The sequence below is a fragment of the Plasmodium inui genome (genome assembly GCF_000524495.1).
Source record: "Plasmodium inui San Antonio 1 unplaced genomic scaffold supercont1.8, whole genome shotgun sequence".
Lineage (NCBI taxonomy): Eukaryota > Apicomplexa > Aconoidasida > Haemosporida > Plasmodiidae > Plasmodium > Plasmodium inui.
In genome coordinates, this window is record NW_008481842.1 from 873,065 (window position 1) to 887,312 (window position 14,248).

Here is a 14,248-nt window from a genome sequence, read left to right on the forward strand (position 1 = left end):
TCCTATGATGCGTTTTTGCACAGTCTAAATGGACCTATACGTATGTACGCAGGCATGTATAGGTGTCGAGTGAGCAGAATAGAGTTAACATCCAACCAGGAGAAGGTTGAATATATCATTTTTGCTTAGACGGGTGCGTGCAAGGGGCGGATCGGCAAGGAAAGTTCGAGTGGAACACCCTTCTCAGGTAAGCTCGTAGGTGGTTTCATTCCGTTGAGCTATGTGGTGTAAAGGAATGCGAAATTGTTTCGTTTACTTGTTATTTATCTGTATAGGAGCCTACAGACACCTCAACAAACACAGCCGCCCACTCTGACGCACACCCTACTGTGTAAACTGCTTCGCATTTAACCCGCCAGACATAACATTCAAATCGAAGTTGTTCTGATTGACCAACAGATCGTTCGTCTGGTGAAGCTCTTTAGCAAAATTTGTGTTAATAAAGGTGTTGGAAATGTTAATAAAATTATTATTGCCTTCAAGTATCTGAGATAAGTTCAGTGCACTTTTCGTGTCTGCATTGTTAGCGTTGAAGGAACTCATTTGAGATTTTGTCTGATCTTTTCCTTTTCGCCTACTCGAATTATTTGCAAAGTTTGATTTAAAGGTGTTTGGATTGTTGTTAAAGAAATATTGACTAGTCGGCTGGTTGTAGTAGGTGGTTGGAGGGAGACTGCTGAGAGGTGTGCCATTTGGGGAGCCTTTCTCACGAAGGTTTGTATACGTCCCCATCTCATGCTGATGCGGATTAATCTGATGCTGATTATGCTGATGTTGATTATGCTGATGTTGATTATGCTGATGGTGAGTCGAGAAAACATCGCTTTGTTCACTAAAATGGTGATACATCATATTTGGGAAAAAATCATTTCTACTTACGTTTCGGGTTGACATATCACCCAACATATTATTAACAAAAGGGTCGTTAAAGGTTTGCCCGTTTTGGAGAAGGTCATTTTGTATTGCCATTTTGTTGACGTTTCTGTTCACGTGTTCGTTAAAGAGGTAGTTTTGTTGGGCTGCATTTACTGCATGCATCTGGTTCGCGCTGAATTCGTCTGGCGTGCGGCAGTGGTAGTAGTCTCTGTTGTCATCCCTGCGTTGGTGATAATAGTTGGGCTTCGCCTGGTGATCGGCATAGTTTGGAGCGTAACGTTGCGCATAAGTGTCTGACTCATTGGGGGCGTCATTTTGGTGGCTACAGTCTGCGTCATTTAAATGATCACATGTTTCTTCGTTTTCCTGGCTGCGGTCTGCACCATTTTCACCGTCCATGCTGGGATCCACCTTGGCGTCCTCGCCAAGGGAAGCCTGGCGGCTTACTTTCCTTTTCCCCTTATATTTAGTTTTACTGGCTGTCTTGCTGCTAACACATCTGCTCTCTTCGTAGGGGTGAGCGTTGTTTTCCTCGTCCCTCTTTCCGTTACTCTTGGACGTGCCCTTGGACGTAGCCTTCGAGGCACCCTTCGCGGTACTCTTCCCATTATCGCTGCTATTATATTTCCGTTTTTTCTTATACTTGCACAATTTTTTGGTGAGTCTAATGATTTTATTTTTATTGTTGAAGAATTCGCTAATGTGTTCTTTGTAAAAGTGAAGCACCGTTTTGTCAATGTCAATCATCCTTTTCCTTTTGGTGGTTCTTGAGCTAGCCACATTTTTGCTGAACCTTGTTTCCATGAGCTTCAGGTTTATGCAATCGATATCGATGTGCTCTTCTGGCACATGCTTCTCTATTTCGTTGGCGTTTAAGTAGTTATTTTTTAAGAACGTCCCGTAGCTTCCATTGCAGCATCTGGGGACCCACAGAAGGTCATGCGAATTGGTTTTGTCATGTATGATGTCTATGATGCTAATATTGAATTTTACTTTTCCGAAGAGGTACAGCATGGAAAAGCTCGATTTGTTCTCTTCGAAGGTTCTTTCGCTTTTTTCGCTGTCCCTTTCGCTTTGTTCGCTGGCCTTTTCGCTTTGTTCGCTGCTTCTTTCCCTTTGCTCGTTCCTTCTTTCCTTCTGCTCGCTGCTTCTTTCCTTCTGCTGGGCGCCCCTTTCGTTTCCTCCCTTCGCATAGGCAGAATTTATGCATTCCTCTATCGTGAGGTTATCGTCTCGCAGGTGCTTCGAATTGATGTTCTCCTCATGAGGCATGATTTGGACATAGTCATTAGAAGCCATCTCGTGTGTCGTGGCACAACCTCTTTGTTTCATTCCGTCCACATGCATGAAGGTGCCCACCGTTGTGCTGTGCCTCCCTGCCTCGTTCATGTGTAGGTATCCCCCCTGGTTCACACTACCATAGTACGTTTCCTCCTTTATGACATTATTGTCTGCATTTCTGAGGCTACCCACGCTGAACGGAGTGGAATAGTCATTCGCGTTGCTATTCATCATGTAGGTGGACGCATCGCCCGAATAGTCACTGTAATTGTTTATGAGGTTATCACTTTGACAGTAGAGTGGGTGGTAACGCGGTTTCTGTGAGCCGCACAGATCGCGGTGATCGTATTGGAGGTTCCTTTGCACGCTAAACTCGTCTTCACAGTTAGTGTGGTTAGTATAGTTAGTGTGGGGTGCATGCATGGCTGGTGGAGTCGAACAATTCACACCTTCACCGGTGGTAGAAGCATGGGACGATGCCATAGCAGATGCAGGATCGGGGCAGACATTTTCGTTGCTGTGCGTTATTTCCCCGTCACCATGATTAACGCATTGCTTGTTAGGGCCCATTCTGATATTCCGCCCTCTTCTACTTTTGTCAAGCTGGAAATTGTTCCTTTGTACAATTTTTTCCTTCTGACCTTCACCCAGGGACGAGGTGAACTTGCTATGATGGGCTTCTTTGTGCAGGTAATTTGAGCCAACGTAGAATGGAGGTTGTTCCGGTAGCGCCTTTTCACTTGGCATAATGTTATAGTAAGTGCGCTGATAGTTTTCGTTGACCCGTTCGGGGCTGTTAAAATGGGTGAAGTAGGTGGTTTTTCCTTCTGCGCCTAGGTTGGTGTTAAGGGACTTGCTCCATTGGTCTCTCCGTTGGGTGCCCCGTTGGCTGCCCCGTTGCTCGCCATGCTGACTCCTGTGCTGAAAACTATGCTGAGTGTTGTTTGAACTGCCCTGCGGATTGCTCTGCTGCATGCTATGCTCGATGCTGTGCATATAATCGGTCGTGTCCACTGCCGTGTCCACGGTCATAAGGGTGTTTGAAGTTGTGTGCAGACTGCCATTATTCGCGTCACGCTTTCCCTGGCTGAAGAAGTCTATCACATTTTGATTATTCATCGATACCATACTCATGTAATAGGGATTATGGTCATTGTTCCCATGGTCGTTTTCTGCATTTTCCACTTGCATGCACGTGGTATTTGAAAGATCCTTTTTAAAAGAAAGTGACGTCATAGGATAGGCACTGTTTTTATTTTCTACGTTGAGGGAATATTGATTTTTGTTAACCATCTCGTTGGTGCATTTGCTGTTTGGGTCGTAGTCTGCCAGAAGGTCAGTCTTGTGAAAATTATCGGTGAAGTCCTTTGGGATGGCATTACCTCCAGTCATGGGAGAGCTACTACAACACGGGGTGATGTTTCCTTCTAGATAATTCATTTTGTTATTGGTGTAAAAATGCTCCTTATATAAGTTGTGTTCCCACTGTTTGCAATCCGTTTTTGCATTTTGGTGGAGGCATAAATTGGATTTGTCTTCTCTTTCTAATTCGCTAAGTTCAGTTGCGTGCATGGGTCCAGTGGGAATGTTGGTGGTAACACAACTGCTACTTTCGTGTGGAGTAATTAGAACCATCTTTTTTATATGCTGCAAATACGTATTTTGCTCGTTCAATGGAGGAAAATCTTCTTCACTATTGAGTTCTTCATTTAAGTGGGGATGGTATTCTAGAATGAGCTGCTCCGTTTCGGTAAGGCCGTTTGGGGGAATATCTCCCCTTTGCTCAGATGTAAAAGGATGGCTACCTTCATTGTCTTGGTGAAAATGATCATTTCTGAGAATTATTTGAGTTCCTTGTTTTATATCTCTTTCGTAATTCTCCTTTTTATCAATTGTCGAATTTTTGTGTTGTTCCTTTGATTCCATTTTTTCGCCACCTAAAATGGGTTCCTTTGTGCTCCTTCCTCGGCTTGGTACATCTGTACAGGTGGATCCATCCGTACAGATTGGTCCATCTGCACAAGTTGTGGCATTCTTTCCATTTAACTTTCTAAAATGGAGTAATTCCCTGCTGGTTGAATTTTCAGTGGATGTACGAAGGACTTCCGTTTTTCCTTGCAGGTTTGTTTCCCCCCCATGTGTGTGTTGATATGTGGAGCCGTTTTTTATATTTTCTCTTTGAACTAAAGTGATGGGAGGGAAATTGCTTCCATTTTGTTCACAGACAAGGTGGGTACCCTGTGATGTGTACTCTCCATTTTGTAAATATGAATAATCCTGTTCATTTCTATCTTTTTTCTGGGGGTGAGATTTTCCTGTATGGTTGCACCCAACCTGTTGGTGTGATTTATGTCCACTCTTTCCACGTTCTGTATCCTTAAAATTGTTGTAAAAATTGGAATCTTCGTTTTGTTCTGTTCTAACGGGAGTGCTATCCTTAGCATCATCGTATGTGTTTGAAATGTTGCAGATGTGTGAATTTTCTATTTCGGGAAATTTCCCTTTCGTGCTGATTTCCTGGTGGATCACTTGGGCAGGTGTAGCATCTCCAAATTTTCCTTCATATACGGCGTTGCAAGTTGGAGGGTTGGATGTTCCGCCCCTCTTAGCATTTTCGTCATCTTTGCTGTGAGAACTGAGAGTGGCGCTTGGTTTTCTCTCACCCGTATCGTTGCTGTTGATAAAATCGCCTGGTTCTTCTTCGCGATCGCTATTGATAATGTCTTGGGAGGATTCACTCTCTTTTTGCGTATTTCTGTTTTTTATTCCTTCCACAAGGGGGCTATCCTTCATTTTCTGGATCTGCTCCTTTAGTTGGCCTTCTTTTAGTCCCTCTGGGTCATTGTGGTATGCTGCGCGGTTCGTTCTGATGTTTTCCCTGTGATTCATTTGGTCTTTACTGCGTGGGGCATCATTCTGGTTTTTAGTACATTCAGGAAGGCTTCCACATTGTACGCCTTTGTAGCTTTTGGCATCTTCCAAAGGGGGGTTTTCCCTACGTGAGTCTTCCCTGTTTATGCAATCTTTAGCAGCACTTTCCTTTGTTCCTTTCGGTTCGCCCTCTTCAGTGGTGCTCCCACTTGAGTGACGTTGCAAGGTGTCGGGTTGAACACAATTTTGGGGTGTTTCTTTCCCCAAGTCTTCAGTTGTTTCTTTTAGGACCTCTGGATGATTCTCTTGATTCTCCATTTTTCTGTTCAAATGGGTTCTTAGATGTGTTATAGAGGTGGAATTGTAATTTCCCGAGGGGGGATAATTTTTAGTTACGCTTCCATCGCCATTTTGTGGTATGTTTATCATGGCGTTATCCCGTGCAGCTGTGGCATCACAACATTCAGCAGCGTCTATATTTTTCGTTCGTTCGGAGATTTCTAAATGGTGTTTATTCTTGCAGGTCTTAGATGATTCGACGGCTTGGTATTTTGAATCACCCCAGTAGTGGTTTGCCTGCTGGGGATTGAAAGTGTTATCAAGAGGAGAAGCTTCAAATGAATTGTCCATGTAGGAGCTCGCGGTGGATCCATTCGTATAAGGGGCATTATTTGATTGGGGAAAGTGATGAGATGGGATGCACCAATTGGGACTGCTAACATGGGAGAAGTCTCTCTCAAGAAAAGTATTGTTCATTACATTTTGATAGTCTATGTGGTTATCTTGATTGTACATGGGATCATTGTAGCTATAGGCGGTTGGTGAATTGTTACTATTAACAGTGAGGTGCTTTTCGTGTTTATAAAAGAAACAATTTGGCGTATTTAGCCCGTTTAGGTTGTAGGGATAGTCGGGAAGAGCACTCGTGGGAAAGAAAAAACGGCTCGAGGGACCATCATCTCGGCAATTACTATCAATTGTTGGGTAGTCACTATCGTCCATGATCTGCCCCGTTTGTGCCTCACCTTTTGCCCCATTTTGTGCCCCATCTTGTACCCCATTTTGTACCCCATTTTTTTCATCCAAATTGTGCATGCTAAGTGCGGGATTGAACTTCATATGGCCGCTAAACTGGGGGGAGACATTTATAGAATAGAGATAATTTGACTTCAGGTGTTCATTTTCGAATTCATGTTGTTCAGAGGTTTTCATTCCATTAAGATGGTAGCTGTGGGCATCATTCTGTTGCGCGCTGAATGTGTAATTATTGCTGGCGCCGAAGGGGTGATCACTTTTTGTAGGTGAGATGGCAGACATGGCGTGCTTGTAGGGGCTGCCATCCCTCGAAATTGTGTTAAACATGCAACTCGGATTTTCTTCTTGACTATTCATGTAAAGGTAACAGGTGTCTCTACCAGTGTTTGGAGATAATACTTTGTGTGCTTCTTCGCGGGGCTTGTTTAGGGGGTGGTCGTCAGCATGGGTCGTGTTAGCATAGGTGGATTCGTTACTGAGGAAGGGATTGTCGTTTTTGCGGTTCATATGCCTTCCATTTTGATCGTTCCAATTTTCGTGATATGGTCCCTTTTTGCACTTTGCCCTTTTGTAGTCATCTTCCGCAGTAGCGTCCTCTATTCCTTGGGCATCCTCTCTTGCGTAGTTTTCACTGGAAGGTGGACCGTTCACATCGCAGTCGTTATTATCGCTTACTTTTTGGCCATCTTTTTGTAGTTGCAAGTCGGAGTGGTATTCGTTCAGATGGGAATTGTCTGAAGATCCGTTCAAGTGCCAATCATTTGGAGCTTCATTCAAGTGGAAATTATTTGAAGCTTCCTTCGTCTTCATATTTTTTCTCTGAATGGGGAAGTTACTAACGTTGATGTTGTTTTCGCTTGGGTCGTAGGGGCAGTTTTGATTTGCGCTACCTCCGTTCGAATGTCCACTGTTTATGTTGGCACCTGCGTCTTTAGGCAGATATTCCCCCACGGCTGTCGCACTTAGTTCGCTACTGTGGCTAAAGCGCATGATCCTGTTACATGCCACCCTGTTCAGACTCTCGCGGGAGATACTCTTTCCCTTATTGCTAATATTATCGCTAAGGTTGTAGGGGGTGTTGCTATCCAAATGGCTGTAAAAGCTGCTGGACGAGTTGCTTAAATTGGAAAACTTTTTTGCCTTACCAATGGTACCTAATGTGGGTATACTTACATTGCAATGGTTCATCTCTGCTACAGTGTCCACGCTGTTCAGCATGTCATAATTAAGCATGGCATTTGATTCTACAAAAGTTTGGCCATTCTTGGACTGCCCAAAGTTTGAAATGTCCATTACGTTGACATTGGCACCCAGGTTTCTGCTGTGGGGGTCTGGGTTGTACAGGTTGGCGTTACCGATGCGTTGGTCACTGTTGTTTGGGCTGCTCTCATCGGGGCTCCTCCCATACGGGATGTTCTCATGGGGGATCTTCTCATGTGGACTCTTCTCATTCGGTTTGTTCTCGTTGGGGCCGCCACTATTTTGACTGCTCTCATTTTCGCTGTGCATCCCCTCGTTCGGATTGCTCTCTCCGCCGTACTGACTTCCTCCATTCACACAGGCCTTGTCATCGAGAGTGTTTGCGCAGTTGACGGGAAAATCGTTGCAAAAGTGGTTTTTACTTGCGTCCTTTGCTTTGTAGAGATAGAGTGGGGTCTTGACTATGTGCTTGAAGGTAATGTGTCGATCCGTGTTTATCTGTATTTTCCTGATGATGCTAACGCTGCATTTTTTGCCGCTCCCATAAATGTTTCCATTGTTTAATATAAAAACGTGCAAGTAGTTGTCCGTGTCTTCCTTTTTGACTCCCAAGCATATGCAGATGCATCTGTGTATGTTGTATAACGTCATTCCGCTGTGGATGCCTGAGGGGAGAAAAAAAAAAAAAGAATTAGCACAAGAGAGGGAACAAGCGACTGTGGGTCAGTTTAAAAAAAAAAAAAAAGGAGGTACAAATATCCTGTTGCTAGCTAGCGAAATGTTACCTATATAGCGGCATATATATTTGTTGTTAAAAGAAGCGCTTATTTTGAGCTCAATTATGTCATATTCATTTATGTTTTTATAAACACGAACATTTTTGTCCACTAATGGGATGGACAGGCTAGGATTGTCTCTACTTATGGCATTATTTCCATTACTTCGATCGTACTCACAGTTGGCATTCTTCGTGTGGCTATTATGGATAGGACGGGGGGTCTTCACGTTCACTTTAGAGTTGTGAGCAACATTTTGTATCTCTACATTTTTAGGTGCATAATTGGATGGTCCATCATATGGAAAGAAGTCTGTGTTCTTCTTTTGTTCTATTACTTGTCTTTTGTAATTACAATTGGGAAATTTTTTATCTGTATCGTCAGGCTTGGCGAATGACCCAGTGTTTATTTTGTCACAGTTTGTGTTTCCAGCATCGGTAGGCGCCCCTTTATGGTTATTTCTTGTGCGATATGTGTTGCTTCCTCGTGTGTTCGCGCCTTTCCCAATGTCGTTTTCTGCTTGGTCTAATTCAGTAGATATGAAACTGTTCCTCGACCTGGCGTCCTTTCCGATGCCCAGCAGAAAGGCTTTCTTTTCCCCGGTTTGTGTGGTATTTTGCGCCGTATGTTGGGCCGTCTGTTCCGCTCCATTTTGTGACGCATTTTCCCTCTCATTTCTTTCATTTTTAACTGGACCACTGCTAAAGGCGGCAGTCTGAATGAATCTGCTCGCCCCAAGCCGATGACCCTCGTTGGGGGGTGAATCGAGGGGAGGAAACACAAAATGGTCACCCTCGACTCCTGGAAAGGTAGCTTCCTTTTTTATTTTTTTCACTTTCTCAATAATACCCTCAAAATGAGGAATCAAAGAAGGATATAAAATTAATGACTTTGTTAAAAAATTTGAGTAGACAAATATTTTGTACAAATCGTGAATGCTTAATTTTTTAAAATAAAAATGTTTATCGATGTAGTTATGGTTTATAATTTGAATCAACTTTTTTAGATCGTCTTTTTTATCATCCCAGTTGCTATCATTCCCATCGTGTAATGAGTTTTTTATTGCACCAGAAGAAGACTTTTTTCTTTTGTGGAAAGAATAATCGATTTTGAAGTCATCAAATCCGTTGAAAAAGGGAAGTTTTTTTTCGCTCCTCTTTTCGCCCGTGTAAACCGTCACAGAGTTATTAATTTTTTCCTTCTCGTCTTCACAGTTCATTTTAAGAAAAAGCAGAGAGGTGTAACAGGGGAAGAAAGCGTAGCAGGTGGAGAGAAAAAAAAAAAAAAAAAAAACAGGTGCAGAGGAGCGAATAGCAGTTGCCGTCAGGCAGGACGCTGCAGCTTGGTTACACATGAACCGTGAGGAAAACCCTTAAGGGAAACCGAAATATGGAAATCGGAAAAATATACGTTTTACGCCTAGACATGTATATGTTGCTGTTCTACATAGAGACAGAACAAATACACAGAAACGGGTTCTAATCACTGATGTTGTAGTACCCTTATTTGATTTATAATTCTACAAAGAATTATGAAGGGGAAATACAAAAAAGGGCTAATATGTGCACACATGTGTACATATGCTTAAATGCTCGTCAACATTGTAGCTACACTACGTTGACAGTTCATTACTCGAGGGAAAAAGAAGAAAAAAAAAAAAGAGAGAGGGGAAGGTAGAGGAATTAGTACGGTCATCTGTCATTCAAAATGAATGGAAAACTTGAAAAAAATATGAACATTCTAAAAAAAAAGAATAACATAACATGGCATAACATAGCATGGAATAACATAACATCGCATAACTTAACACAACATAACGCAGTATAACGTATCCTACCGCTTTGCAGCATCCCATTGCACGATTTAGAAAAATAATCAGTTGCCTTCGCACATTTTTAGAACACCCTGCTGTGTTCGCTCGATTGTCAGCCGCACACGCGAGCTAGGTGTACATACACCCATAAAAGTGGAAAAAACAGCAATGCTCTAAATGCTGAATGTGTGGTTAGGTACGTTCTCCCCACAAAGGGATCATCCTAGTGCAGCGCCTTTTTGGAAAATAGAAGGTGGATGTGCATTTTACTCGTTTCTTCCTGGGTAGAAGTATGCCTGCGGGGCTGTGCTCACCTGCTTGCACGCCAACATGTCGGAATGCTCATGCTTCTACAGAGGTGTGCAAATAAGCGTACGTAATTCTGTAGGTAAATGTACACACATATATATATAGGTATATTTGTGCGCTATTTTTTCCAGTCTACCCTCTGACAAAATACCTTTCCAGCGGATCAACCGTGTTCCTTATGATCCTTTTTTCACCACCTCCGTTTTTGCTAGTGCACCGTTAGGTGAAAGGACTAACTTTTTTTTTTTTTTCCCTACAGTTACGCAAAACAGTTTGGCTGAAATAGCATTGCTTTATTTTCTTTTAGGGGTTCGATAAAACATTAGTAATTCTGCTGCAATTTTTTCATCACCCAATGAGCTGGTTATGATAATGCGGGGTGGCGGCATGGAAATGTAGATGTGTGGGAAGTGTTAAAAGGTGGAACCTTTAGGGATTTAAAATTTTGCAATTTCATTACACCTAGTTGAATCGCCTTTCAATTGGTTTCCTTAAGGTATCCGGCTTCCTCTTTCAGTCAACTTATCATTTATGGGAAAGCAGTGCCCCTGTTTATTTGCATTCCCTTTTTTTTTTTTTTATGTTAGGATGTTTTATAAGGCAGAGAAAATGGCTTGCGGGCATTTGCACAGGTGTATGTGTATACACTTTTGTATGGACTTGCGGGTGGTTCCGGCCCTTCCGCAGACACAAGGGGCACTCCCTTGTCACATAGGCCGTTTAACCGCCATTTGAGATGCAACATGGTGATATATGCGTTGTCAATAGGTAGGGAATTTCCTTCCTGCTTAGGTAGCATATATCTTCATGGGTGCAATCTTCATATGATTTTTTCCTTTTTAAATGCACTTATGTTAATTGGGCAAAAAAAGAAAAAAAATTACTTCTTTCCATTAAAAAGATTTGAACGGAAAAAAAAGGAAACGTCTTAAAGTTCTGGGCATTTCCTGAAAGCAGAAATGGGAATTCCCCCTTAACGCTTTTTTCCAGTAGTTACCGTTCGTGTTAGAGGCTTGAACCAATTAAAAAAAAGAAAAAAAAAGGGGAAGATATCCGTGTGGATAAGGCATACATATATGTACCTATACATCTGTATACGCGTCACTCGCGCTCTTGAAGAAAAATGAAGTGCTAACTCATAGGCGAAATTAAAAATGACAAGAATGGCATGTTATAACTCATGCAATAGAAAAAAATTAAACGAAACAAGGCAAGATTAAACTGCCAGAGCGAACAAGTTAAGAAAAAAAAAAAATAAGCTGGTGAAACAGAGAGAGCTAAATAAGTGTTAATTTTAAGTAACCATGCGTGAGATAGCACAAAAAAGTGTTTACTTAAAATTACAAAACGAGGAAACATGCAAAGAGGGATGAAGCCTCTAAAAAAAGGAAAAAAATGATGAAAAGGAATGCACAGTTGAAGTGTAAAAAGAAGCAGCGAAACAGTGCCAGTGCAGTTGGTTTAACCCAGAGGGAACTCACTTGCTGTGCGCGCTGAACATTTTAAAAAAAGAAGAGAGAACCACGTACGCATGTGTATGCTAATGTGTATCCATATAATACTATCCAACACATAAAGGAGAGTGCGCTCCAGCAGGACACGCTCTATGCTGAGAGAAAATAATAGACACAGACACGTGCAACTCGCAAGAGAATCTGACAAGGGAACATAACAAGAAAGGTGTGCATCATGGTGATAACAGGTAACCATCAGGTCGTCCTGAGAAGCTCTTCCCGTTCGATATAGTTTTCGCAGCTGACATATCTCCGTGGTAACACGTTCATTTTTTTTTTTTTTTTTTTTATAGTTCCACATTTTACGAATTATGAGTTCACCATGGATGAGCCTGTTAAGGACACAGTGGTTTGAAAAATAAAAAATGGCAAGCTCTCCAATTCGTTGCCAACATATTAGTCGCGCAGTGTGCATATATTGGCATATATACATGTGTATGTATGCGAAGAAGCGATAAGGGGAAAATCGCCGCAGTTTCCCAGAAGGGCGATATAACTTCGCATCTTGATTTTGTAGCAGCGAGCCATCTGGCGTCCTGCCGCGTTGCTAATATATGTATATTTGTGTAAATTCTTCTTTTTTTTTGGTTCCTTTTTCCCGCTTCACCGTTGCAATCAAAACGCAGATACGAGACGCGAAAAGTATCTACAAGAAGATATTGCACATCTGCTTTCATCAGTACGATGACGATAACACCGTAAAGAAATGTAATTCTTATTTGGAATATCTGTGAGAGAAAGGAATTGGAGAGAAGTACATATGTGCATTTTTTTTTTTATTTCCATTCATATGAATTTTCAGCATCATCGTGTGTAATTTTATGATTTTTATTTATTTTTTTTTTTTTTACTCCTTTCATTTAGGGGATTTATGGGGATCTTTTATTGTCTACATAACACTGTCCATGTAATTTTTACTGATTGTGGCGGAGGGGGGTGTCCCATCATTATGGACAATGTCCTAAGTTACGAGGCGGCCCATTTGGGTCTTTTCAGGACCACGTGCATATGAACATATGTGCGTACATGTGAAGGTGTGTACAGGCATTCACTCTGCCACCCCCTGTTTTTCTCCACCGAAGAATCATATTTTTAGATAAGGAAGTCTCTGACAAGAAGAACACCTTTGCATATTTTTTTGTTTCCTTCATCGTTGGACATATTCTGGTTTCCCTCAATTTATCCCTGCTGCAAACAAATACGTAAGGGGAGCGTAGTCTTTTCTCACCATTCGGAATAGTTGCCTCAACTGTGCCCACTGTGGGGGGAATGTTTAAAAGAACACATTCCGCTGGGGCACGTGCTTACATTTATCATTACGGGTGGACACATTCGTATTTCTCCCGTTTCATCGCGAATTTAGACACTTTTTTCAGCTTCTGTGCATCATTAGCTATGCCCAATTTCCGCTGGTGTTTTCCTCCGTCGTGAATTTGCTCGTGCCTTGTCGGATGCTGCGGCTTTTATTTTCCCTTTGGTCGATCGTCTGGTCCACGTACAGTAAGCATTGCGCATGAGTGTTGAACTGGGGAAGCAATGCGGCAGTTCCATGAATTGAGTAGATTGCAGCACTGGATTCGAGTCGGAATTGTAAAGTGCGTTTTTTTATTTTGTACATATGTAAATATGTGCACAATTATACTTAAGTTTTTTTTTTTTTTTTTTTTTTTTTTTTTATCAGATTGCATCCTCATTCTGGCGAAGTTTATAAAGAAGAACAGGCTGCTGATTTGCTTCTTTCCCATTTGCTTGCTGCAGTTTTTTGTTGCCACCTTTCTGTTGATCAAGTGAAATTGAAGGCGCTCGTTTAAGCATCACTGCAATGGGGAGGTGGAGATAGCAATATCGGCATTTGCAGCGGCATTGAAAGCTGCTCAATTTTTTTGTGTATTTCTTTCAACCTTTAAGCAGCATCGTTTTAATTCTTTCGTGGTTGACTTTGTCCGTTGTGGGTTGTACACCCATCAATGCTTAACTTAAGTGACATGGCCCCAAGAAAAGAGGCCGTTTATGGGAAAAGAAAAAATTATGGTTAAAAGAAAGGTCAAAATGGTTACTTCATCGAATTGTTTCCCTTTTTCTATGGGCCTCTTCCGCGTGTTAATCATCAGCAGAAAGAATGTGGCCCCTTTGAAAAGAGCCGAATGAGTAAAATTGGGGTCTCCTAATCTGTAATTGAAGTGTCTACTAAATTTTAAAGGTCTAATTATGTTTTTTAGCATTACCAGACGTAATTTTGCGGTGGTTTTGCAGGAAAAAAATACTAGCGTCAGGAGGGGCTGTACGCTTTTGCATAGTGCTCTTCTCACAAAAACACATACAGTGTAGCATGGGATAGGTGTTGGTACATCTGCACATACGTGAGGATATGTACATATATTTTGAGCGGGGGTGGTTGATATTGGGGAGACGCACATGCGTAGTGTACGAATTTGTAAAAAAGGGGCGCGCACACAAATAGGCATACACACAGATAGGTATCTATATACACACATGGATAGATAGACGTAGACATAGGCAGGGACATACATCTATGCGTGTGCATGCGTGGGGGCGGATATCCGAAGGCGCGC

General features: G+C 42.0%; 1 protein-coding gene across 1 annotated transcript; it reads right to left on the reverse strand.

The window, feature by feature from the left end:
* Positions 1 to 324: 324 nt before the first annotated feature.
* C922_02461 (hypothetical protein) lies at positions 325 to 9,258 on the reverse strand (the record flags this gene model as incomplete). The annotated part of the gene is made up of 2 exons (XM_008818060.1): positions 325 to 7,928; positions 8,049 to 9,258. 2 exons carry the CDS (start codon positions 9,256 to 9,258, stop codon positions 325 to 327), a joined length of 8,814 nt encoding a protein of 2,937 aa, XP_008816282.1.
* Between the last annotated feature and the right edge of the window lie 4,990 nt (positions 9,259 to 14,248).